This window comes from Dromaius novaehollandiae, chromosome 4, assembly GCF_036370855.1.
Source record: "Dromaius novaehollandiae isolate bDroNov1 chromosome 4, bDroNov1.hap1, whole genome shotgun sequence".
Lineage (NCBI taxonomy): Eukaryota > Metazoa > Chordata > Aves > Casuariiformes > Dromaiidae > Dromaius > Dromaius novaehollandiae.
The window spans coordinates 12,411,013-12,438,666 of record NC_088101.1 but is presented as its reverse complement, the minus strand read 5'-3'; the positions used below and the strand labels follow the sequence as shown (position 1 = coordinate 12,438,666).

The 27,654-nt window shown below is 44.0% G+C and overlaps 2 protein-coding genes across 2 annotated transcripts; one reads left to right on the top strand and one right to left on the bottom strand.

Annotated features, from left to right (window-relative positions):
- Positions 1-32: 32 nt before the first annotated feature.
- LOC112985140 (uncharacterized) lies at positions 33-11,177 on the top strand. Its single transcript, XM_064510433.1, has 7 exons — positions 33-641; positions 3,098-3,244; positions 4,652-4,800; positions 5,619-5,769; positions 6,386-6,592; positions 9,205-9,282; positions 9,914-11,177. Exons 3-7 carry the CDS (start codon positions 4,688-4,690, stop codon positions 9,977-9,979), a joined length of 615 nt encoding a protein of 204 aa, XP_064366503.1. The 5' UTR covers positions 33-641; positions 3,098-3,244; positions 4,652-4,687; the 3' UTR covers positions 9,980-11,177.
- Positions 11,178-13,980: 2,803 nt separating this feature from the next.
- Positions 13,981-21,746, bottom strand: JCHAIN (joining chain of multimeric IgA and IgM). The gene is made up of 4 exons (XM_026103501.2): positions 21,597-21,746; positions 16,976-17,111; positions 15,903-15,983; positions 13,981-15,395 (listed from the first exon to the last, which is right to left on the bottom strand). The coding sequence occupies exons 1-4, from the start codon at positions 21,658-21,660 to the stop codon at positions 15,194-15,196; spliced, it is 483 nt and encodes a 160-aa protein (XP_025959286.2). The 5' UTR covers positions 21,661-21,746; the 3' UTR covers positions 13,981-15,193.
- Positions 21,747-27,654: the final 5,908 nt, after the last annotated feature.

Here is a 27,654-nt window from a genome sequence, read left to right as displayed (position 1 = left end):
GGAATTAATAGAATGTATTTCACAGCCTGATGAAGAAAGCTACTCTGGTATATTCTAATTTTCACAAGTAATTGCTTTGGAATTCATTTATCTCTGTCTTTACTCAAAACCACGTGAAGTTTGGTCGTCTGACTTACAAGATCAGACCTGGCCCACGTGCTTGCTTTTTATGTTCTGTGGAGATCAGTGTTAAAGGACACTGAGTAAAGGCATGTTGAACGAAGTATTGCATTGTTTTTCATCAGCAGAAAGGACCTGGCTTGTTGAGTCACGAACCAAGTGCTGGTATTGAAGACATAAGCAAATATGTGGTAAAGAAATGAAACTCAGCTTAATTCCCAAGTTGTTCTCCACAGCCCATGGGAATTCTCTGTATTTCTGTGTTGGAGTATGTGTGACTGAGAAAGCCTTTGTAGGCAGATAATGAGTAGGTCTTGTTCCCACAGCAACCAAATCCAAACATGTCCAATGTATTTTATCAGCTGGGACTTTAGTAGTGCCGCCTTTGCCTGAAGCAAAACTGCAAAGTTGTTAACTTCAGATTTTCTTGCACGTGGAGTTACCTTTCTATATATCAGTCATCGTGGAATAAAATGCCATTTTTGCCTATGAAATATTCAGTCAGAGCTGTAAAATACCAGGTATGTGCTATTCTGTTTGCAGTTTTTATTTAATAGTTTTATTACTGTTTTAGTACCAAGTTACTGAGGCATAGCATAATCCAGGGGTATCTGCTACTGCAAGTGAAAAGGACTGATTGTCTCTAATGTAGATCTTGTATACTGTTCAGTTCTGTCATGCTTTAGCAAGTGAGGACTACTGTGAAGGCACCGAAAGTAGCAATTGAAAATGCATGTCCATTCCTAATCAATCACTTCAGTATGCCAGTACAGGTAAACAAGTCATAAACTGCACAAGGATGGTAAGTGGCCTGGCATGGTAGCCCCATGTACAGCTTTGAGCAATGAAATACAGGCTAAAGAAAGTGAATTAGGTGGGTCTGAAGGCAAGTGAAGAGGGAGCAACAGGAAATCAAAGCTGAGCAGGCTGGGTTGGAGCAAGAGTGTGTTTCGTTTGTTATCTGGTTCCAGTTTGGTCTGTTTCAAGTCAGGCAGCTACTCCAGACTCCAGAGGAGGTACTCAGAAGTGTAAGTCTGGTAAGTAAAAGGTATTTGTGGCTGTGAAGTTGTACAAAGGGTGAGGAGAGAGGGGGATTTAATAGAATTCTGCAGACAAGGAGCCACAGAGTTCACCTAGGGTCCGAAGAACTTGATATATATCCAGGACCTTCATGTGCTTCAGGAGATGGTGAAGACTACAAGGTAATGTCAGGAGCGTAGGGGTCATTTGGACTGAAGAAGAATGCAAACGCCTCAGCATTAACTCAGGTTGGTATACTTACATGCAGGCCTTGCACAGATATCTGTGCAGTGTCTGAGGCAGTGCTCCTTGTGCATAAACACCAGCAGAAAAAGGCCAAGAACCTTGAGTCCCTTCTGTGCCCAGTCACTGCCTTGATTGAGAGCTGTGGGGAGGGCTGGTGAGTGTGAAATGGGAGTGCACTGCCCTTCCTATGTCTAACAGCTCCTGTGGAGGTGGGAGCTGTGCTGCATGGGGGCTGCGACAGCATTTCTCCCAGAATTTGGCTGCCCTGCTTAACACTTGGGCCTGGAGCACCTATGAAGAACTACCTACCTATGCTATGTAGCTGCAATTCTCAGTCTGGCTTTCCCCTCACTAGAGAGTAACACAGACGTATGCATGGCTATATAGCAGTGTCTCAGCGTTTATTGTAAATAGATGTATTTCCCAGCTGCTGAGAGATTTTTTTCAGAGAAATGAAATGCCCTGCTAACATTCAGAGAGGAAGTGAAACAGAGTGAGCTATGGTGGAAATATAATTAGCATGAGAGAGTAAAACTGAAGTAGGATCAACACATCCATTCCTCATTTGTGCCTTGCGTATACAGGATGTTGGGAATTAGTGATGCATGTCTTTTTTTTTTTTTTTTTTTTTTTTTTTTTCCCCCCTCAGTTTGCTTTGAAATGATGTTAACATTCCCATAGCATAGTTAATGCTTTTCTGGTAAAATAAAGTCATTGAGCAATGAAGTTGCTTGTTTCCTGTCCTCCTTTAATCCCTGTAGTTACAAAACTGATTTAGATCCTTTGTCATCTTCGAATCACTTTGCTACTGTGTTCTGTGGAGTTTCTCATACAAACAGTTTGAGAAATTGCCAACAGGTGGTTAATGCAGCCTAGAAACTTATCTAACTTGCTAAGAAAATGGCCAGGGTCTCCCACTCCAGTTCCATTGCTCCAGGCTACCCTGCTATCAGTGCCCCCTGCAACAACCTGAACCACTTTAGAAACTGCAGCCTAGACACTAGTCAGAGCTCTTGAAAATGAAGATTGCTTCAGCTGCCAACTTGCACCTCACTCTCTGATATTGCCAAGACTATTTTACTTGAGATGTTAAACTAATTCAGCAGGCCATTGATGAAAGATTTTATACGGAATAACAAACTTGAGCAAGTTAAGATTAACTGGAATGAGGCGGTTGTGAGGAATGAGGGCAATCCTGATTGTACAATTAACAAAGAATGATAGAAGATTTTTTCAGAAAATGCTGCCCTGACGAAATCCAGATTTGATAACTTTAGATAAACCTTATTTTGATTGTGATTCTGACTATAAACATGGTTTAACTTAGCCATTCCCATCATTACAATCTAAAACCAAGCTTTAAAATGTTATGTAGTTCATGCAACATACATACATACATTATATATATATATATAAAATATTTTGAGACATAAGTTTATAAAGTTCCTAAGAATTTTATTTGAAAACCAATTTTTGAAGTGTCAGGAATTTGCAAGATAGGAATTCTGATTTTTAGCACTTGAACTTGTTCTGTATCAAGGACAAGTGTTTAAGCTTTTTCCTAAAGCAGAGCAATGATAAACTGCTAGCCAGTGTGGGCTAGCATTCTTGGAGTTGAGTATCTGTTTGTACTCCAAATGTTCAGGATATGTTCTAATGCTTTTCATTAGAAGCCAGCCTTTAAGTTATCAAAAATGTGATTTGCTTTCAGATGTCCTAAGAAAATGTCTTCTAACTACTTTCGAGAACGCAAACTGATGTTATCGGATTCCCTTAATGGCCAGCGCTGGATATTCCTGAAAAAAGGCTTAGATGACTTCAGAGATGGCTTTCCTCCTTCATCTGATAACATGATTGTGTATGGTACAAAACGAGCTGTCCCAATTATCCTTAAAAACAATACACTTAAATCTTCCTTCATAGCCAAATGGAAGGAAAGGAAGAAGTGCAAAACACAGGTCTGTCTTTCCAAGCTTAGCCCACTGCAGCAAGCCAGGAGGGATTATGTTGCACAGGTAGAGTATTGCCTGAGCCAACATCCTTTAGCGTTCTACCTGCATTTGTAAGAAAGTGCGTCTTCAAAGGTAATGATTTTGTAACCCCAGTAAAACAAGGGTTCTTCAGAGAGCTGGAACAGGAAACTAACCTAGTGTATGACTTCTTGTCACTTCAAAACAAAGCATTTTTTGTATTAAAAAAAAAAAGCAAAGTAATTGATATTTAATATAACTAGAGTTTTAGACAGGTCTGAGTTGTCAGCAAATAACTTATGAATGGTGTTACAAAGGGACAATTCAGAAATCTAATGCCTGCCAATGACCGTCAACCGATTACAGAAAATGCATTATCTGTTAAGCTATCACCAGGCACTGACACAGCCATTATAAGGGCAAGAAGGGAGTCTGAAAATGGAAAAGGTCAAAGTAGGCCCAAGATAGCAGGGTATAATCTAATTGGTTCTTGGCCTGTTTATAGAACCATTCCTCTTCCCCTCCCTTCCCCCCCAGTCTCTGATTCTTCAACTTCCTTTGCTTCATGCATAGAGTAGACAGCAGATATTTCTGTTTTACAGCTGGGAGTTTCCATAACATTTTTCTGGGATGCTGCAGATGAGCAGAAGACAGTGATTGAGAACAGTGGCAACACTGGGCTTTCCACTTCAAGTACTTCCGAAAAGGAGTGGGGGAGAGTGGGTAGAGTGTTTTGGAAGTGGTAGGTTTCATAGTAAAGAATATGGAAACCTCTGGGTGAAGCACTTGGGTCTGTATTCCTATTTAGCCTGCTCTAGGGAGATATACTCACCTAAGGCTGGGATGCAATAAGGTGACTAAGGATGGGTTTACTGGGAGAAATCTTGGGTTTCAGAGAAGGGAGCTGAGTCCTTGATCTCTTTTGTAAGACCAGGCAATGGCAGGGTGCTCTCCGCCTCAGAGTACTACTCTTGGGGCAGTGAGGTCATGTAACAAGGGGTAGTACTGAAAGGAAGAAAACTTGAAAATGCTAGAAGGAAAATCTCACATGCAAAACAGTGGATTGCCATGCAAGATGGCAGAGACCAGCAGAGAGCTGGCAAGCAGCCTGAATTGCAACTAATGGTATAGCAGTTTTGAGAAAAATACGTAACATGAAGCTTCTGGCTTATGAAGTGTCCTACTAGCAGACCTGAAGAGGCCTCTGTGTTGGGTAGTCTTTCACATAGCCCCCGAGAGGATTTCATCCAACAAAGTATTTTTGAACATATGCTCTCTTTTTTGCTGGCTTGCAGCTCTTTCAAGAGGTCATTGGTGTCCTGTACCCTGAAATGCATTTGAGGGATGAGGTTGGATACAGTGACTATGAACAGAAGAACCAGCCTTTTCAGGAGAAGCAGGAGGACAAGCAAACCAAAGCAACAGGTCCCCAGGCACCACTGCTGTGAGTACAGGACAAAATGGAGAGCAATACTAAGGGCTTTCTGAATCCCCCCCTGCTCCAAGATGAGATGTGTGGAAAGAGGAAATTCAGGTTCATGCAGGCAGGCAACCAGGTAAAATCAAACCTTCTACAGGGAGACCTCTCAGCTAGTGCTGATGAACTTAAAATTCAATTTGTTTCAGTGTTGTCTACCCTTTTGAGACTTAGTGTTCCCAGAAGCATTTTCTAAACCATTTCAGCTAGCCCTTTCACCAAAGATCTATCAAAGGAGTAGTTGTCGTTAGAGGATGGGTTTCTTTGCCTTCCTCAAATGGTACTGCTGACAAACTAATTGATATTCTTCAACTTGTCCAGAGAATAGTCAGGATTAGTGTTGAGTGATGCAAAAACAAAGCTGGCCAAAGAGGTTGTCTTTCCAGTCTGAATCAGCTAAGGTAGAATATAAGCAGTATTTTTTCTTCCCCAGGTGCTTTTAATAATGAAGCATGGTAATGGGTATATGACTCCAAGCTTGGTGGGGGGGTTGAGTTTTCTATTTTGAAAATTGCAGGTTATTTCTGAAATCTTGCATCTAAATCTTGGTAATTTCTTGCTAGATGGCAGGTGGAGCCTTTCCTATTATCTGTGAGGCTGATATTTAGAACTGGTTCAAATAGCTTATGCTACTCCATGCAAAAAAATTTTGCCATGTCTGGTAGTAAACTGATCCAGAGAGGTAGGTGCAAACACAGGATCCAGCTTTAGGCTGTCCTCTAGAACTGACAACTACAGCTCCAGCTAATCAAGGAGTGTTTCAGACTTTGTATTAATCTTTTCAGCAAGGAGCCTCGAGGCAAAAACACATATACATGGTTTTCCAAGAAGAAGGTAGTAGCAAGAGAAAAGGTGGCCGAACTGAATGACTTTGCTCTCCTTGATGAAAATATAAAGCGGGTAACCAAGCATTTTTGTGACTGGATTACTACTTTGGTAAGTTGGATGAGACAGAGGTGGCTGGGGGGGAGGGGAATCTTCTCTGACCTGAAACCTGCCACCACTTGCCCTTTTTCTTCTAGAAATCAATGACTTTGTTTAGGCCAAGTGTCTTTAGACTTAGGTGGTAAAAATAGGATTCTGGTTGTGTGAATCCAAGAGCCATACTCAGAAAGCCTTGTTCCTGACTCAGCTCTGTCATGTTGTGGCTGATAGGATTCAGTCCATTGAAATGTAAAGCAGGGATGAGCAGAAACACCACTAAGTAAGCAAGCTTAATGAAGGATTCCCAGGAGGAACCATCAGTGTATGAGTTACCCTAGAACTGCCCCACCCTGGAGCATTCACTATTTACCTGACATGAATGCACCAGTTCATGTTTTAGTTCCAAACCGACCTTGGGCATGCCTCCTGCTCACTGCGATGATGCCAATACAAACACACTTGTAGATCAGCTCAAACTGTGATGTTGGGTTACTTTTACTACAGATATACCTTTGGAGAACTGGGGGGAAGGGGGAGTGTGGAAGTGAAGCAAATGGATGCATGAAAATGGTGGTAGGGAGAAACTGTCTTTGCCTGCTCTGAGATTGTCTTGGGGTTTTTGTTCCAGGGAGGAGGCAACTGCAGCATTGATGAAGATGCCCTCATGAAGTTGTTCAGCGCCAGCTGTGAAAGCAAGGCCACCCTCCCTACACTTTTCCATGTTGTGCAACTCAACAATATGCAAGCAGAGCAGCCAAAGGGCCAGGAGCTTTCCCCTCCCTGGGCTACTGGCAGGAGTTGTCATCACATAAGTCACCGGCCCTGCTATGTTAAGGTATATAAGCCCATACTGAAATTTGCAAAAGCCTATTTATTTTGGATGCCTTTTTTGGGAAGGGTGTCCACTGGAGACAAGGAAGGGGCCCAGTTTCCCAGAAGCACTTGATACTTCTTGTCTGCAAGCATGACTTAAGGATCCAGAGTGTGGTGCAAAAAGGAACTATTGAAGAACAGTTACTATTTTTAAATGTGGCAGAGCAGTAAAACAGGAAGAATGAGACCTGAGAGTATTACTTACGGTCTAACGATGTAGCCATTTCTGGTGAAACTGTAGAGGAGTCTCAGCAGCTTTGCACACGATGGCAGTAGAAACTTTGGGAGGAGTCTCCGGAATATTGTGTGAGCTTTGGCTCATGTGAAGGAGGTGGTCTCTGATCCATTTCAAAGGGTGGTTTGTTACACGTTACAGTTGGTGCCTCTGAAACACCTCAATCCTGAGTAGATCTGTGCCCTGGCATGTGAAAGCAGGGGGAATGGTGGTGGCATAAGCAACCAGAAGAAGCTGAAGCATAGGACAAATGATTTCCAGTCTCTGCCTTTCCTGTTACCTGCTTTTCTTGCTGCAGTTACTCCTTTTAATCATTGAATATATAGATAAAAAGTCATACACTGAGCTCGGAATTGGAGGAAGATTTTAGGAAAACCTCTGTGGGAGAACTTTATGGGAAAGGGCCAAGCTGGTCCAGTTTTGGCTTATACTGAAAGCCTGCATTTCTCCAAGCCCATAGCTAGGTTTGTTTCCGTGTTCAGATCTTCTGGAATAAAAAAAGCATTTATTCAGACTCTGACTCCCAAAGTACAAACCTCACAGACCTCCTTCCCAGAGTTTTTTGCAAAATGAATCAGTTAGCCAAATGGTGGTCAAACAGCTTGAGGCTAGAGGTTCACAGGACCAGCTCCTAAATAGTCAGATACACCAGACTTGCTGTGTAACTTTGGGATGCCTGATCATCATTGCTAGATCCTCTATAGGTGGTAATCATTTTCTGGGACACTATTAGTCTGTAGGCCATACGTCATGAAGGAAAAAGGCCAATATGATCAGAGAACACTATAATGGTGTTTTTCACAAGAACTTTCACAACCAAAACAGGAGAAGATAGGATACGGATCCTGGTACCTTGACCCCAAAAACACGGAGAAAACAGGAAGCCCTTAAAGGCTCTGGAAGCAGCAGGCGATAGCCTTGGGAACACAAAGCATCTGTTTGTAAAGGGACCGTTAGTATAAAGCAATCTGCGATATCGTTTGTGTGTGGCATGGAAATGGGGGAGCTTATGTTTGGGAACATTCCTGGGTGCTGTAACGTGCCCGATAGCTATAGACAAACGTAGAACAACCCATGTTACCCAAGCTGAGACAACTGCCGTTGAAAGAGGCCAGTTCACTCAATTAGACTGGGGCTCTACAGCACCTATATGTGGGCAATGGCTTGAGGAGGCAACTAAGCACAAATCAATATTTGGTTGAACTGTTCCTTTAACATGTGGTATCAAATGTGGCCAAAATGCATCCCTTGGCTAAAAGCAGGCAAGTGATTTTTCAGAATATTGTAAGGTGTTTCTCCCTTGGTTCTGTTTTATTGCAATACCTATCTTTACAAAGGAATTGGTTAACTGTGGTACAAGCAGATGCCTGCCCAAAATATCCCAGGGAATGATGAGAAATAAAGGTTGCTGGCATTGTACTTTGGGCTTTTCAGGTGTTGTTAAAAGGTGTTTGAGGAGCCAGTCAGCTGGTTTTTCAATTGCTGGCTTTATTTGTATATATTTTTAGTTTCTGCTTTATAAAAAGGGTGTACTCTGTCCTCATGCTTGCTACATAAACAAACATGAGGGAAGCAGATTGTCTTTATGCTCTAGAGGGCAGTCCTTCCAAAGGTAAAACCGGGGAGTTGCATGTGACTAAAGCAGCTGTCCACGCACAAAGGTTGGTGTGCTGAATGAGGAGCGCCTCTGCTGTTGTCTTCTCATGAAAAGTTGGAATAGAGCCAGAACTGCAGTGGAGATGTAGCGGTACATGTTGGTATTTGACAAGCAGTGTGGGGCCGGTTCTGAACCGAGAACATAGGACAGTTTAATCGCATCTGTCAGACAAAAGAATCTTGTAAGCAAGATGCCTGGGAACAGCTAAGCTCAGAAGAACACAAAGGCCAAGGTCATTGTTTTGTGGCTACTGTCTAACAATAAAGGCAAAGCTTATTTGGCTAGGTGTCTTGTGGGGGTGAGAGGGCAGCTCCTCCTTGGAATATACCACGGATTGAAGGTGGCAGTGTTTACTTAACTAAAAAAGAATAAGCCTTTCTTACTAAAGATGCTGGGAGTGGGAGAGGCTGGGGGGAGGACAAATATTTTGTATTGCACAGAACATGAGATTATAGAGTCATAAGTTAAAACTGACTAAAAAAAACCCCTCAAGTCCATGAAGCAATTGCATGTCTTTCAAAACAGCACCTCAAACCTCAATTAGCTGGTTGTTACCAGTCAAAATTTAGTGATTAGTTTTGACAGCCAGACAGATGGGTTCTGGTTTTGTTTGGTCTGATGAAGCTGTCCATGCAGATTAACTTCTATGATTTACTTTTATCTATTCTTGAAATTAATTTAGGAGATGGAAATTTCACAGCTCCACAGTACACATGCCTTTAAGGAATTCCTGGAAAGAAAGGGCTACCGAAAGCCTCAGGTGAGTTGGGAGAACCTGCCAAGGGTGTATGCCTCCAATTCAGTGTGCCTGTGGCTTTTAGTGTGTTGTTCCAGGGTCCTGGCCCTGCAAATAGCTGGATTAGGGACCTCTGGCTCCCCGCTCTTCTGTGCCCTGGAGCTCGCATTGGGAGTGGGGAATGGATGGGTTTCTCCCAGGCGGAGTGTCCAACTGCAGCAAGGGGCTCGGTTCAGCAGGGGAGCCTGAAAGCAATGCTGGATCCCCCTGCTTAGGCTTAGCCTGGAAGACCAACATAGGGTACAGTAACATGTTGTCCTTGAGTGAACAACAGCTGTTTTGATGTACACTTTTAAGTAGCATGGCTTTGCAGCTAGTGTGGCTGAGGCCCTTTGAAAGGTGTGTAAAAGCCCACACTACCTTAGCTGTGGATAACTAGGGGCGCAAAATGGATTTTTTTTCCTCTGAAGACTCAGGAATGGATTTTGCTGGGTTCGGGGGCTCATCATGTGAGATCCATCTGCAACCATGAGCAGTATGTGCACAGGATTTTTGACTCCTCCATATTTTTTTTAAGTAACTTTCTTCATTTGTTCAGTAATAAGTATCATTTCAGGCTGGTAATCATGCTTACATTTTGAATCTTTTGTTTTAGTTCCTTCTGAGAATGCTGGCTGGGGGAGATGGAGCTCATGAGGAAACATCCAAAGCTTGCAAGTAACATTGTCCAAAGAGGCATGACAAAACTGGAGACGATTGTTCCATAACTGTTGAATAAGAAAAAAAATCTGTTCCCTTAAAATGATTAAGAGGTGGTAGTGAGCTGCTTCTAGGAGAATAATCTCACATCAGAGCGAACTTGAAGATAGCTTGCAACTTTTGCAGAACAGCCCAGATGAAGTTTGGGATTTGGTTAGACACCAACCACTTAGACAACTTAGTAGTGCATAGGTCTGGCTTGAAGACACTGAAGACTTCAGCTGTACTGTAATACTGTTCCAGTCAGCGTTGTCCACAACTAACTTACTGCTTTGTAAGTATCCAGAATGGGCTTGCTGCTTTACAGAATATAGTTAAGCAGACTTTTCTCTATGAATTCTGTAAGGACTAGGTGGTTGCAATTTGTATACCCAGAGAAAAATTGAAACCTTCCATCTGAGAGAACTATACTGCTTTATATGCTGCAGAACGATCCCAGCAGGCCCACAACTTGAACTGACATAAGCAGCCTTTTGTAATATAGAGAGGCCATCAAAAATCATAGGCTGTTATCTATTCATATACCACAAATATCAAATAAACATAAACATAACTCAAACGCATTCATGCAGAGTCCTATACTACCATGTGGAGAAGACAAAGTACTGGTTTGCTGCAGGACTTAAATTGTAGCTGGCATTCCTGATGGCCTCCAGCATTGGTTTTTGGTTCACCAGCATGTCAGAGAAGAGCAGAAACAGGATAGTGATAGAGGAAGGACCAATTTTCTTTGACAACAGCAACTGCAGAAATGGACTTTCTCAGAGCAGAGTCTGTCAGATCTGAAGCCTTTACACTCCAGGAACCGGGCTGTCCTACACTCCTTGGCTTATCTGAGTTCAGCTGCAGTTTGGCCTGCTGGCCAGCAGCTACTTTAGGTTGGGAGCTGCTTATATGCTGACTTCTCTACTGTAAAACAATGTATGAGTTCAAAGATTTGTTTTGCTCAACTTTATGTAGTTCAGTTTTTGCAGCTACTTGAACTTTTTTTCCTGGGCTGGAAACAAGATTATAAGAATAAACTTCATGCCTTCAAAAGGACTTTTTTTTTAAAGAAAAAAAGGCAAGAAATCCCTCTTGCATGCAAAATCATGGAAGGATTTGGATAAGGAGGACAGATTGGGGAGGAGGTGAGTGCAGAACCAGTCTGTAAGCAGGTGCAGAAGAAATGTTTCTACAGAGTCTAAAATGAAAAACCAATTTAGCTTAAAGGTTGAGACAAAATATTCAAAAAATATTAACTGCAGCTGAACAGTTAATCTGAGTTGGGAAGAAAGGGATGGAGTGAACTCAGCCAGTAGGAAGGTATTGCGTACAGTAGGAAGCCCTGTCACCCTGTAGTCACCTGAAGGGCAAAACGGAATGGCTCTCTTTATAGGGAGGCTCTTAGCCCAGCATCAGAACTAACAAACAATGCTATTTTCAAGTAGTCTGACCACACAGTCTCAGAAAGAAGGTCTTTCAAAGCAAAACACCTTTTTGTCAGCATCTTGAAGAATGCAGTCCCCAAGAGGAAGCACTGTTCCTGTCCATCAGCACCTCTTCCCTTGGGTAGAAGGGCCCAGACCCATCCATGTGTGCTCACAGGGACAAGCAGATCTCTGTTCCTCCTGTTTTATAGTCTTGGTCTTTCAGATAAGAATTTGGAGCCTTTTTTTATTTGCTGCATTTTTATTTTGAGTTTTCACTTAAAACCTGGCTATCCCAATGCAGTAACAATGGGTGGGCCGGGCTGGCGGTTTTGGATTCTCCCTCTCAGAAAAGATGGAGGAATTCTGCTTTTCTAGAAAACCAAGCAGCTCATGTATGGACTCTGAAGGTGGTTGGTTTGTTTGTCTCTCCTCACCCCCACCCCCTTTCCCGGTGCTTGCCTGTCCTTCCCAAGATCCTCTAAGCAAGTACTTGTGTAGAGCTGCTTGGAAAATGGTCTGTGCCTGAAATCCTCTTCCTTGCACACCTCATGAGTCGTCCATTGAGCTGCTGTTGCTAGGATCCCGAGATGTGCTGCCGGGTGATTAGAGGACCAGTCCTTTTCTTTGGGGAGTAAACAGTAATCTCCTTTTCACTCTGCGAACTCAGCACTGCACTGTTTGCTACTAGGCTGGAGCTGTGCCCAGGAGCGTGGGTTTGGATGATCAAAGAGCACCTTGGCCATTGTCTGAAATAATTGAGGCAAGGTAGCTGGTGACATCTAACTTCTTTTTCTAAGCTATTTGTGGGATACTATATCCTGGAGGTGGTTTCTTTTGATGCGAGTTTGAAATCATCTTGCCCTGGTGTGCAAACATCTGTTTCTGTGTTTGTGTTTCACCAGTCCTGGGTCATGTGGGTCTAAAGGATGTTAACACAGGCCATGTTCTGAATACATGTCCTCTTTGGTCATGTTTTCATGTCATACATGTATCTTTGCTTATAGGCAAATATGTTATGTGATTTTTTTTTTCCCGCTAAGCAGTTTTGTAGCCATTTTTACTGTTGTGTTTGAGCATTTCAGTTTATTTTATTAGCATCCCTTTGAATTGTACATTTAGTCCCCTTTTAGAGACTAAGGGTTAGTACGACAAAGGTAGAGAAGATAGGGTACCTGTTCATTTGGGGCAGGATCTCAGTGTCTAAATCTTCTTACAAGTTCAGGAACAGGGGTTAAGTCACTTGCTGGATTGAGTAGAGCTGGATGGGAACCAGCGAGAGGGGGTTCGGGCCATAGATTTTTCATTCCATGTGTGGCAGTTCCCCAGCCCGGCTGGGCCTTACGAGCTGGGAGAGCTCCAGCTTCAGCTGGCGCGTGCCTGTCTCACTGCAGCAGTGCCAGATGTGAAACTCGACTCGCTGGGCTGTGGTGCCCCAGCAAACACTCACTCACCCAGCTGTAACCATAGCTGTGCCTGAGCCTAACATAGCCTACACAGCCTCTCGCAGGCAGCCTGCAGTGGGGCCAAGAGCTGCACCCAGTCTCCCAGACTCTGAACTGTTATCTGGATCTGTGATCATATGCTCAGTCTGGACTTGGGACAATGCTCAAACCTGCGCCAGTTCTGGTGCTTTTACCTGAGCCTAATATACAGTTGGAAGTTTCACATTCAGGCAAACGGTTCTGAAGTAGAGGCAGAGCCCCAAGGACTGTTGAATTGCTGTGGCTGTCACCCCGGTGGCTGTGTGGAGCTGGGAGACAAAATGCAGCCTTGCCATGACTTTATAACACTGCAGTGCTCCTTGGGGGTTGATACACAGCTGCTAGTGAATACCAAGACTTCTAAAACTTTCTCCCTTGAATTTCAGTAAGCTGAACACCTAATTATGGGAATACTTCTAGACAGCCATGCCAGTACATTGCACAAGCTTTTGCCTCCTTTTGTTTTGTTTCTTCTTTTAACTGGCTATCCTGTTTTTGCAGTAAATGGAGGCAACTGGTATTTTTGTTTAACGTTGTTTTGTTAAACGTTGTTACGTTTACAACCCTGGTGTAGTATTATGGTATTTTTTTATCTTAATCCTTTTTTTTGTGTTTCCAAATTGGGCCCCTAAAGGTTGTTTAACGTTGCTTCCTTTTTAGGACAGGGATCTTATGTAGACATGACTAGCCCCCAGCACACCCTGTCTCAAAGGCATTTCTTTCAACAGTCCAGTAAAACTCTGACCTGTGGATTACAATGTTGAGCGGCATCTAGGTGTTGTGCAGATCTTTCCATTCCAGTCCTGCACTGACTCACAGGACCTTGGAGCATCAATGTACAGTTTTCTGAGCAGTGCAGAGCAGATCCTAAAATCATAAACCAATTCAGCCTCAAACTGCCATAGTTTCCTCAAATGCATCATTATTTTTATCTCAGCACTTCAGGTGCCTTGACCTGCATATATAAGCAGGAAGTTGGGGACAATTTTTCTTGTCCTTACTGTGAAGTGGAAAAACATCATTATAGATAAGCTTTTTTTTTTAACACCACTGGAATTAAACACACAGACTGCTGCAGAAAAAAATTTATTGCTTCACTAAAAGCTCAAGTTATGGGCATCAGGTTTTTGCTCTATTATTATTGCAATAATATGTCAGGCCCAACAAGGACTCCTCAGAACAGCTTAAGGTTTCACAATCAACTTTTAACAACAGTGAGAAACATACCACTCTTCCCAAATGTAATGCTGGGGAATGCACTTGCATATGTGATGTATCTACTGCCAATACCATGTATAATGCGTATAAATGTAATGTACTATACAGAATCATCTCCTTTACTCAATGAGGGTTTCTTATATGAAAGAGATAACTGAGGTGACAGATGGAATGAATCCCGAACTAGGGCCCTGCTCTTGCAATTAGGGCAGCCCCATAGGATTTCTTATAGATCAGAATGCAGAACCAGGAAGAAAATATTCAAGCCAACTTGATTTTTACAACAGCAATTCAACTCAGAGCAGGGCTGGAGGAATGAATCATTATCAGTACATAACCATGGAAAGCACAATACCTAATGTGACCTGGATGAGTTTACTATTCCTGGAACACCTGAGGACCTGGCACCTTTGTGAAACAATTCAGACAGCAGCATCTTTTAATCTTCTCTAAGTGTATGTGAAAACTGGAAGCTTGTGATTACTAAAGCAATAGAAGGGTTTAGGGTTGATTTTTTCACAAAATAGCTTGAAAATACAACTTCTCAAAGTCTTGCCCCTCATCTTTTCCTCTCTCAAATAGGATTGGAGAAGAGACTTCTAATAATGCCACCAAGCTTGTGCAGAGGCTTGGTTTGGATTGCTCAGGAGAGCAAATACACGGACATTCCTGCTGATGTCCGTAATGGCCTTGCTTAGATAGGGACGAATTGAAGGCTGTCAAACCAGATCAATGCTCCATTGCTGTAAACTGGTGTAGTTCCCTTGATTTGAAGGGAACTACACTGATTTACACCTTCTGAGGGTCAGTCTATAGGGTGATAGTGTTTGAGATACAAAATGATGTTGCAAATATGTGCCAAGAATGTAAGAACAGCATTTCTGACAACCTGCAGCTGCTCTTGCGGAATAGCTGTCTTTTGATGCTTAAAAACAAATAGAGGTGAGCTTGCATTACTCTGGGAGCTGGTATTTCACACTGTTGTCTGGGTCCTATGCTGCTAGCATAAATGTTTGTGATAAGAAAACAGAGTGCAACAAGGCATTAGGACAGCAATGGACTGAGCTAATCGGCATAGCAGGATGCTGGAGTCAGAGCTGCTTGAACCATCTTTGTCTCCCCACGGTAGAAGAATGGAAAGGTTGTGGTATAGCACTTGTCCCTATTGTAGGTGTAGCAAGTTTCCTCAGCGTCGCAGGAGCTGCTCTGCTGGGCTTTGTATATCTCACCATCCAGCTCAACTTCTGCGGGATCACATTTTTTGCATCTGGAAGAGATGGGGAATAGAAGAAGTGTTAAAAGTTGTCACTAAAAGACACCTTTGATGAAACTCAGTCTTCATTGATCTGGCAGCCTGGCCTTTCTAGGCCCCCTCTCTTACATAGGAACTCCCTATCCTGTTGCAAACAGAGTTGTCAAACCACTATTCGTAACGCGGGCCCCTAAAAAGAAGTATTAAACAGGAAAGGTGTAATTTTCTGATTTCGGAGACCTTCAAGATGAACAGGGATTGGAATGAAACTTACCCTGTAAGTGTAAGAGCTTTCTAGGGGAATTCATCACGAAGATGAATGTGTTCACGTGGAAGAAAGCATTGTTTTATGTCTAAGGCATTGTAATAAAAGAGGTAGGAGAGCTTGGCTCTCTAGGGAAAGCTGTCCTGTGTGACCCTGCCTTACTTTATCTGTTGGCACTCAAGGATGTTTGTGAGCTGCCACAGGTAATGCTGTAAGGAGGGTAAGCATTAGGAAATTTTGTGAAGAAGATTACTTACAGTTCAGACATACGGTAGACAAAAGTGGTTCTGAGTGGGGATGTGGGGTCGGAGATGTTCTCTCGGCTCAGCAGGGGGACCCTAGAGGGAGGAAGGGGGAGAATTGCTCTGCTGAAAACTGCCTGTTAAGCACAAAATTACTTTTCTGACGCAACATGTTCTCCACTCTCATCTTGTTCTTCCTTCAGATTATTTTCTTTCTGCCCCTTCTTCTTCCTGGCAAAACACCAGATGGGAGATCTTGACCCTTCTGTGCCCTCACAGGCAACGGAATACTTTTTGCCAGGTTTCCTGTCACGTTTATGGGAAGTCTGGGTGATGGTGAAGCCCTCCCAAAAAGCAATGCAGCAATTCCTGAAAGTGCTGCCTTTCACTCATGATGCTTTCAAGGTGCCAACAGTGGTATTACTTCTCTCTTTCTCTGGGTTTGCAAAGTCTTATGTGAGACTTGTAGGACAGAGGCATTTCATTAGTATTTTTCCTTGTTGTGAGCTGCCCTCCAGCTTTCCTAGCTCCAAACCTGAACTGAGTCCGTTTCCCTTCCTCCCCCACCCACCACCAAACTTTTTGGCAATTTTCTATCAATAAAAAGGACAAAAATCTCACTCTGAACTGAAATCTGCCTCATGCCGTTGATCTTTTCTGATACGTCAGGCATTAACTGGTCTTCCCCAGGCCCAAAGAGCTGACTTCATAACATAGCAATCTAATCTGGAAATGGAATTCAATATCATTGGCCAAATTTGGTTTCACATTAGACCAGCTGTGGAACTGTGAAACGTTTGTCTTCCACAATATGTTTTACAAAGCTACAGTGGGACCTCTTAAAACATGGAGATGCTTCTTGTAACTGAAGAGGCAAACACCAGCCGGACACATTTGAGCTAGGAAAACATGATGAGGCTTTTGAGATGGGAGCAAAAGGAAGTACTCCAGTACTACAGAAAACAGCCTGTGAGGAAAACTGTTTGTACCTTACATGCCAATAGATGTGAAATAATGGAAACCAAAAGGAATCCACGCAACGCTACCTCCCTTTCACCATCTCCATATAACAGTTGTCTGCCACTTACGTGATGTATATGTTTCTCTCCAGGATTTCTTCTCTGGGGTTTTCTTTAGAGGGGACGAACTTTGAGGTCACTCTTGCACATTTACACTTGTTGTTGACCAGCACGTATTCCTCATCCTCATATGCCCGTGGATAACCTGCAAGTACAGGATATGCAATCTCAGCATCAAAAACAACATCCTCTTGCAAGCTGCTCTAGCAGAAAGCAAAGCAATGAGAACCTCCCAGAAGCACTTCCCAATTATGGCGTCTGAATTGACTGAAGCCAAGGTGACTACAGGTAGGACTGAGTCTCTTTGCAAAGCTGAGTTCAGCTCTCTCCACTGCTCAGCCTACAGTCTGCTTCTGTACACAGAGGTGATGGGAATGATAGGGAGGCAAAGATGAAAACTGAAATTGAGTGAGGAAAATGAGCAAGGGTTTCTTATGAAACAAGAAAACAAAGTACCTAAGCAAGCATACCACTACACCTGGCACTTTCGCTGGCAGCTCAAGTGTTGCCTGTATCCAGCACATGGCCTAAGAATGAACCATGAAAGCACAGCGTGAAGCCTAGTTAGTGGCTTCCATTCATGCAGTTCCTGTAGTCAAACAAGGCCAAGCTACTCGCCTGCTGTGCTGGTGACTTCTGAAACATGGGCAGCGATGGTTGAAAAGCTGTCTAAAGGGAGGTTAGCCAATTCCTGTATCATTTTTCATGACTGTTCTAGCAGCCTGAACTCTAGTTTGGATCTAGACTGTAAATAAATATCCATGACCCTGCCAATGTGGCGATTAGGCTTGTCCGATTTCCTGCAGCAGTCCGTTTTCCCCAGGTTCCTTAGGGAACAAGTGCTGAAAAGCACCAAAGGACCCTGTAGGAAGGCAGCCTGCCACCCTGGTGACCTGGCAATGAAAGGCCAGTGCCACTATGACACATGCGGTTTGCAGGGAAAACTTCAACCACGACTTTCTGATCTTCTGTTTCTAACAGAGTTCAGTTTGGCAGCCAAGACACTTACTCAAACAGAGAAGAGCCAGCCTGGGTATGACTGTCTCCCTCACTTTTAGCACATCATTCAATATGAAACTCATTCAAAATAACATGGCAAAACTTCCCGTCTGTCACCCAGAAGACTTTTCTGGTGTTGCTGCTGGTGTGCAGTGCCTACTTCCTCACTGAGCAAGTGGATGGATTTGAAATAACTTCTTCTCTCCCAGCTGGCTTTCCCCATCACTCTCTGGTTTCTTGACCCCTAACCAGTCTTAGACAGCAGAATCATATCCCTTGTAAAGGGTCATTATCACATCCCTCTGTATTTCCAAATGCTGCTAAGGTTAGATTCACAGCCATTGCTTTGCAATGTTCCTGTAGCGTTTCCAGACTGCTTCAAAGTACCAAAAGCATTGTGAGAAAGTTTTGTTTGTGAGAGATGGGGACAGCTTATATTGGGCTCAGATGGACCTCACAGCTCTGGGAACTTGCCTACTCTCCTAGCCCGTCGGTTTAAACATATGGAGAAAGAAGCAGCAGGCTAAATCCATCTGTGTTCATCACAGCATCTATGGAGGATTTCAGACTCGCTTTGACTTAAAAGCTTTGGTCCTAATAGATGAATTACCTTCCTTCTGACTCACCAAAGAATAGATCATTAAAGAATTAGCCAGTCCCATGCATAAGCTCACATCTGGTTCTTCATTTTCCTGTCTGATGCCTCTGGTTTGCACAAGCAATAGAACCAGTCACTACAGGATGAAAGGGATGGCACTCAAAGCCTGGGAGCAACAGGGGAGTGGGGGTCTCTCAGTAATACACCACTTTTTTGATTGTTAGCTGCTTAATGGTGCCTGAAGCTGTCTGCAGGACCAAACAGCACCCAATCCTCCACAGCATCAACTGGCAGAGCCTGCTTCTGCCACTGGAGAATCTAGGCCATGTGACGCAGTGCGAATAGCACTGCGGGTTTTCTCTGTAGGGCTTCTTGGAGCTGTCCTGTCTCCACAATACATCGGTCTCCTCTGCTTCCATTCCACTGGGTTGTTATTCACTGAGATCTTGCTAGCCCTCAAGACTGTGAAACACTTAGCCATTGAAACTTTTTAAAATCAATCCTCAGAGTGACCTTACATTTTATACAGTGGTTGCAAATGCTGCTCCTGTGACAACTGGCAGCAGAATCCCTTCTGAAGAACATTCACTTTGGGGTTTCTCGATCAGGAAGGAAATTACTGTACTCCCTTGCTTTGAGCAGCAGGATGTTCCACATTCTTTTTAAATACATATCACTAATTTTGCATCTCCTTTCCCTCCCACCCACCTGGAAAAGAGCTCTAGATCAGAATCTCAGAGAAAATGCGGAGATTCAGTTGTCAGCTACTTTACGTAGGGCTCACAGTCCAGGACGTGCACCCGGGTAACTGCAAGGAAGCTGTTTTAGAGCGACAAGCAAATGCTGCCAGAATAGCTGACTGCGTTTTCCTGCACAGCATGCAGGCACCTCCTTTGCTGCCACTCTTAGTGATTTCTCGGGAAATCTTTGTCCCTCTACAGCATTTGCCCACTTAGCTCTTTGGAGCAAGGGCTAACTTTTAGCATTGTCTGTATTGCATCTGGCACAATCTGTCACCTGTGCAAATGCCGTTAAAAAGCAGGAACGCAGAAAAAAGTTCAGTCATGCTTCTGACTCATTGTCCTGTGCCCCACCAAGGCAGAAATCCATAACCATATCTGACCCATTGCAATAAAGGAGAAGATCATTATTCAGGTTTTAAGGTGCTTGTCTGTCTTTGTACCTCTTCCTCCTCCCGCTAAGACTCTGCATGCCTCCTCTCTGCCACCTCATCACTCAGCATGAACATTTCCCCCTGAAGCAGAGGCTGTCTAGAAAAGCCTCTCTGGTCTCTGCCTCACTGAGCCTTGATGTTTCTTCTTTTACTGATGTTCTGTAGCTTCTTTTCCTTCACGTGTCTCCCTCTGATGTCTGTCACTGTGTTCTATACAACATGTTGTGCGTAATTCTTCTCTCTAAGACCTTGATCCAAAGCCAGTCTTGAAGTCAGACTCCCTTTGGCTTTGCCTGGCTTTAGAGCAGGTTCTAATTCATGTTATTCATAAAATTATATTAGCAAATGTACTACTTTATGAATATATAAGGAAGATGTGCTGTAAGGAATGTACTCTAAAACTACTGTCCTGAATTAATTCCTTATGTAATTCTACCTACTTATATTTTCAGTAATCACACAACACACAGGTGTTCCACATTTTTTAGGTAAAATTACAAAGTTGCAAGTAGAATTTTTGAGGTTTATCAGCAACAACTCAAAGTGTCACCCAGAAAAGCGCCTTTGGAAGAAGAAGATAAATACATAAATTCCTAATGCCTATCTAAAGGTCTGCACGGCTTACTGCAATATCACATTCCCTCTCTCACGGACACTTACGTGGAGATATTTTGACAAAATGTCTCATCTTTTAATACTGGGTTATCTTGTAATATGCTGTGATATGCAGCGATACATGGAGATGGAGCCCAACAAAATCCATACCTAACAAGTGCAATGTATTAAAGAAGCAAATGCATTCCAAAACTGGCTGTTGAAACTCTGCTGAATGTGAAAGTGGCTACTTAATTAAAGGAGAAAGAGGTCCAGAGAGACCAAAGAGCTATTAATTTCAAAACAAATAGTGCAAATGTCACTGCTGTAGATGCAAGTAACTCAAATTTTACTTTCCTGTAAGCAGCATGCGTGTGCATGCGCACGCGTGCGCACACACACACACATACATACATATATGTACATATCAAGCCATGAGTATGAATGGGGAAAACCAGACTGGGCTCTGTTTACCAGCACAGATTGAACAGTCAATATTTCTCACCATTTTCTCCAACTGCAGCTACTGGATTATGCAGTCGGTCACACTTCATAGAAACAATTGTTTTAAAGGAGCTGTCTGGGTATGTAATAAACCCTTTGCTAAAGTTAGAGGAACTTCAAGGAGGTTCTCACTCCTATGTGGAGATTTTTCTCCTTGAACATTGATTTAATTCTGTGGACCAAATCCACCACAGGAATGAGGATGGCTTTAGACCATTATATAGAAATCTGGCACGAGTATAGTCAGCATCAATTATCTGTGAATCACACTGACTAGTCTGCTTGGATGGGAGTCCAATCTCAGTATATCTGGGGTAAACCAAGAGTGTCTCCACCAAAATCGGTGGAGTTACACGATGTTAAACTACAGTGTGACCAGAAATGAGCTGTCTGTAGCCATGTGGCAGGATCATCTAGAAGAATTTAGAAGCTTCTACATCAGTAAAACAGTCTTGCAGTCTTCCTGGCACTGCAGAAAAGCAAGCATGCAAGCTTGTTGTTTGTTGCTTCAGAAACCTGATTAAGAATGGCTAATTGTAAAATCTTGAGTTTGCAGCTAGTCATCACTCTTTTAGCCTTGCAGTAGGAATTAAAAACACACAGCAGAAAGACAGTAAGGCGCCCAGCAACCACTGAAGCATGACTTCTTGAGCAGGCTCTGAGGTTTGATTTTGACTGTTAAAATTATTAATGGCAAATTACACAAAACACATCACTGCTATGTTAAGCGCAGTTTTTCACGGTCTTCATTTCTCACCTACCTGCCACAAGAGTGAACCCCAAGGAGACGGCCAAGGCCACCCACAGCAACAAAGAGCTCTTCATCTTGCCTTTCCTTCTTTTGAAGAATGTGAGCAGAGAGCCCGTGTCTGCCTATAAGGGCGTGTGCAAATGATACAGCTATGTGTTTCCTAAAATAAACAGCCCAGCCTGCTAGCACTGACACTGTGGAAAATGCGGCTGGGGGACTGAAACCAGGTTCATTTAATGGTTTAATGCACAAAGAGCTCTGGCTTTCAGAGGTGGATGGGGGCAGGGGGTTGCCCTATTACTGCACATCTTTATTCTGTTCATCACGTAACCAGCAGCAAAGCTGCTGAGTGCAAGGGAATACAAAATCATGCTGGTCCTTAGGGGCCAACTTACCACCAGGGTCAATGGCACTCTCCCGCCTGGGAGCAAAGAGTGCAAGGCAGGAAAGTGTCCAGATAGCCAAGGGGTAACAGATCTTCCTCCTAGTTTTGAGAAATCAGACTTTAAAATCACCTGGGGGCTAGTTTGACCCATATTATAGGAACACTCAGGGCCTTAAGATCAGAGTCCTATTTGCACCAGATACCATGCAAACATATATTAAAAGCTCGACCTGCCCCCAAAGGGCTCTCAGTCAAAGCAGACAACATGAGGGGTGGGAGGGGTAAAAGAGGTAAAGCAACAGCAGGTCAATGGCAAAGCTAAACTCTTCTTCCAGGGCTCTGTACACTGCATCATGGTGTCTCTTTCCTCACGAATGGAAAAGGCACCTCATGGCATTCGTGGTGCAAGGAAAGCCTCTGAGGGAGGACCACGGCAACTCTCTGCCAGTGAAGGGGAGCATTTTAAGCTCTCTGAGGTATTTGTCAAGCAAGCTTTTCCTAAAGCACTTGGCATAGTCTGGAATACGAGGGAGTACTGGAGAACCCACTTTTTATTGTCCTAGATTTGGGATCACCTGTGTAGCTTTGAAAAAAAACATTGCTATATAACTTGCAATGACCAGGATGTCTCTGTAGTGCATACATGTGCCGTGCACAGAAAAGGCCATTTTTTAAGAGAAGCCCAATCTTTAGTAGTGCTTTGCAGCAGAGCCCTCCAAAGACCTTACAACAGCAGATAAAATCCCCTCGCCTGTCATTTTCTTGATGGCAGAAGGAAGGCAGAGCAAGGTGTGACGCTAACAGACTCATTCTTATCCAGGGCTATGCACTAGACCTGTGTTTCCTTAATTTCTGGTACCTGAAACGCATGTTTTTCTGAATTAAAACCAGTAGCAGATGGCACATCTCTTTGTGCTGCCTCAACTTCTCTGCATGCAGCTGGGCAGCTGCCCCACGACTAGACACAGGCTTTTGCACAGCACATCCTACCCTCGGCTCTCCAGGACTGCTCGCTTTTGCCAGGCTCTCAAGAGGCTAATGTCATTAGGCAACACTGCCAGGCATCTTCATCACTGAAACGGCAGCCTTCTACCTTCCCTTCGTGCAGGCCTTGCTAGCTGGGATCCTGGCCCAGGAGGTGTTCAAAGACCCTGGGACCTCTGTCCTGTGCTTTTGTCCTGACACAAACATCTCTTGAGACTGTTGCATGATGCAAAGAGTTTTTGTGTTGCATCAGCAGCACAGACACGCAAGGTTTCCCCGGGCAGGCGGTGGGAGATGATGGGTGCAAGTCCCTCCTCCGAGCAGGGCACCGGCTATGCCATAACTCTTCGGGCCAAACTCTGCTCTCTCAATAGGGCTGCATCTTTGAAAAAACAGAATTTTCTTTTTTTTCCTCACTCCCACTAGAAAGAATTGCCAATAGAGTTTAATGTGGAGCTTTCTTCTGAAACAGCAGAAGGATGCTCCCTGTGCTGCACCTTTTGCAGAATGTTATAAATAAACCTGGCTAACAAACGGTGGGCAGGAGGTTTTCTATCTAGAGTAGTATTTGTTTCAGTTACTTTTCTTGTAATCAAAGAAGAAGTTTTAAAAAATATACAAGGGACAAGGCAGAGAGCAGAATCAAACACATGCAAAAGAGGCTGCTTCTGGCCAGTTCTGCTCATCTGCACTCATAAAATCCGGCATTTGTAAAAAGCAGACAGAGGCATCCATGGGTATTTTAAACCCGAGGGGAGAGTCTGTGCAGATTCGTGATTTTGTGGAAACACTGTGTGATTCTGTTGATTTTGGTGGTTATCCCTGCCTGCCGTTGCTCAGCATCACCGGATTTCAGGTGCTAAATCTGCATGTCTGCACACACAGTCCCTTTTGTCTTTGTGTGGTGGCTTGAGAACCATTTTTAGTCACTGTCAGCCACCTGTATTTCTCTGAGGATTTCCACCTAGACCGTAAACTCTTCAGAGGAGGATTTGTTTTACAGACTATTATTTTTATGGACTGTTTCCTTTTACTGTGTGACACGTTGAAGTAGGCATTGAAGAATTGTGGCAGTTTGATAAAGGGCCAGCAAACCATTACTCCAGGCTTAGCTTTTGGGCTGAGTGGGGAGCCAGGCTCCTGATCCTACTGCAAAGCAGGGGCTAGTGGAGGAGTAACTAAGAATTTGAAAATAAGAACAAGCCTTGCAGAGTCAGCTGTCCTGCACTTGCCCTGGGCCTCCAGTTGGCCCCAGGACTGTTAGACTAGGACTTGCCAGGCGAGAAGCTGGGCAGGTGCGAAGAGGTGAGGGAATACTTGGCAAAATAGTTGTGTCACTGTGCACCCCTGCTAGGCTGGGAGAGAAGCGAAGAGGACAGCAGTACCAGGGCACGGAGTAACTCTGGATAAAGCACTGTCCACTTACAGCCTGTCCTTTGGCTTTCTTTTCTCCTAGTTTCTCATTCAGAAGCAGAGGAAATGGTGGATTAAAATGGACGTGCAGCGGTCACTGAACACGGTACCGAGAGCAATGATTCCACTGGCAGTCAAAGCAAACCAGCACGGATCAGCTAGAGCAGTTCCTGATAACTGGGTAAACTGGCTCAAATTGGAGGCTGTCTCCAGCTTCACCAGAAGTGGATGACATTTTCAGCAGGTCCTGAAGAAGATTAAAATGTCTCTAGGTGATATTTTCTTTTCTGCTCATAGAAAATAACCTTGGATCGAGAGACAAAGTGTCAATTCCATTTAAATTGATGAGAGTCTAGAGTGTAGTTGGTCTGTCAGAAAAGCTCTAGATTTTGAAAGGGAAAATTTTAACAAACTGAGAGCACTGCACTGTGAAGGCAGTTGCATGGAAAAACTGAGGGTCAGGGAGAAAGTAGGCCTGGATTTCTTTAAGTCACATTTAGCAAAAGCTATGTGCAATTTTAACCCTGACAAAGGGACAACCATGCAGAAAATGGCTGCAGGCTTCTCTGGATGGACTTCACAAAAAATGATAGGATTAAGCAGCAAGAGTACAAAGCCTGATAGGCAGAGATGGCTGCATTTTAGTGGCCAGCCAGTATAAACTGAGAATTTCCACTTAGACGTGGCTAACAAACTCAGTGAATGCTAAGCCTTGCTCATCAGAAAAGCTATTCTTCTTGCTCTTTTATGCAGGCCTGTATCCAGGGAAGTTGATACCTGAAAATAAGCACAGACAGATTTGGACAAGGTGTCTTTGAGGCAAAACGTATCTTTGGAGCAAGAGCGTGTATGGAAAATTTTGACCCAGAGGTGACTATGCAGAGAAGTTGAGCACATCGGAAAAAGGCTCGTAACTGAGACGTTCTGCAATCAGACCTGTCAGAATCCAAACGAAGCACCAAAAAGTGAGTGAAGTTGCACCCCCTCAAGTATTCCAGTTAACTTTGACATTAGCTTGACAAGTCTTCTTCCACAGAGAGGTGGATAAAGTATTTATAAATAAAATAGCACCTGTTCTGTGGCTAGGTTTTTAAATAAAAAGCACCTGCACTTGTTTTCCACAGACCTCCTCTTGCTGGGTTATATGGCTGCTTAATTTATCAGACTCTGGGTTTCTGAGAACATTGTAAATTGACTACTGTGGCTGCCCCTGCTCTTGCGGCATGGCTGTCTGCCTTTCTTAAAACAGAATTACTTCCACTTGGCCCAGTACGGATTTGATTTTTTCACTGGAAAGGTGGGAGGCTGGATTAGGTAGCCCGCGGCCGGCAACGGAAACAAATGAGCTGAACTACGGGATGTGGCTATAAATACGAACGAATATGGATTGCCTTAAAAGCAATCTGTATTGTTCTCGGGGTCCTTGGCTGCTGAAAATGAGAATTGCTCGTTGACTAATGCCCTGGACTGATCTGTCTATTGACATAAAATGCAGCCTGAAGCCTTGTCTAAGGAGTAGGCCTAGCTTCTACCGGGGGATGCCTATATTCCTGCAGAGAAGCGAGTTGGTGAAGGACTCAGGAGAGTTAATATTCTGTCCCTCAGATGTGTCCAGGGAGATTTTCAAATATTTCTTTTGCTCTCTGAAACTTTGGTCTGGCTGAAAGGAACTGAGTAATAAGAAGTTTCAGTTAACAAGCAGGCAGATGTCAGGTGCACTTCTTGGCTTGCTTTTTTTTAGTTGTTGCGACATTAATATACAGACGGCTGGTGCGGTTGTACGTGTCTGTGCTTTTCAGGTGAAGGAAAACCTCTGAAAGAAGGTGCTCTTTTCTTCCTACGTGGCATTATTCATTTCCAATACGTGCCACGACCCAACCCCCCCCCCCCCAGTTTAGTAGCTACCACATCATGCAACTTCTTACAGATCTGTTCTTCCAGATTTATTACTTGTCTATTGCTGATCTACTTGAGTGGATCGTTACTTAGAAAGGAACTCAGCTACATTCCAGCTCTGGAGTGATTTCATATATAATTCAGCTGTTTAACTGAAAAGGCTCACATGTGAACTTGCAGCTAAATTCAAAAGCCATGTTGGTGGGGTATTTTCAAAACATAAACACCTCAGCTGAAAGCTAGAATTTCACAGCGCCTCCACAGCGGCAGTCGTACCAGTTCTACCCGTGAACATAAGAGTTTTCAGTGTATTCCTTGTATGAAGAATCAACCGCGCAAACCCAGAAGAGGCGCAGGGAGCTTGTGCTGCAGGAAGACGTCGATACATAGCTGTGACAGACGCAACTACATACATACTTGCAGGCACTACAGTTGCAAAGGGACGCCACGAAGGGAGATGAACGGCAACTTTTCGCTGGGCAATTTTTAAAGCTGGGCTGGTGCCAACTCAAAATCCAGCCCTTCGTGTCTGTCAGACAGAGCACACAACAGAGAAAATATGAGTCATTTATATCTTCTGTCACAGAAGAGAGACTTTCTGAGGGCCAATAGCAGTATGTGCTCTCCATCCTAAATGTCCCAGTGATTTCTCTTGCTCCATCTGAGGAAGCAGAGCAGGATTTGACCCTGGCAGGGCATGGGCTGAGACATACTGGAACACGAGCCTTATCCCAGGCTCTCCAAAAATGTTTTACGGCACTGTCGTTGCACCTGGTGACTCCAAACTTGCCCTCTTCTAAAAAGATGCACGGTACCCGCACCCAGTTATACTGCTACCCATGAGGTCCACTCTGCTATTTTTTCATACCAGAACATTTCACGTAGAAAGGGGAAGTAAGAAATAGCAATCGTCAGACTATAAGGAATCATTTCAATCCGCCTCAGATTAAATATATGCGTTAGGCAGCATCAGTGGCTCTGCACCTTAAAGGCAGAACGCCATTCTGCAGTAGCAGCACCTTAAGGCAGATACTGCAATTGAAACTTAAACGTTATACATGGGAAGCACTTTTCTTCATCAAAACAGCTTCCCCTGCCGTTGACACCGCCACCAGCCTGGGCGGGTTTGACTGAAGCCCCGTGAACGAAGCGCTTCCTGGGGCCTAGCAGGGACCTCAAGCGACCCAGCAAAAGGAGCTGCCGCTTATCGCCGCGCCACTTCGCGGCCACGCCGCAGCTGGTGCTTGTCGTGACAGTGCCAGGCCGCGACTAGCGACGGCAAAGCGCCAGGCTTCGCCGCTTTGTCCGTGCAAGCGCTCCGGGGGAAGCATTTCGGTGGTGCACGCCGGCGACTTTGAGCGTGGGGCGGAACCGAGGCGCCGAGCCGGGC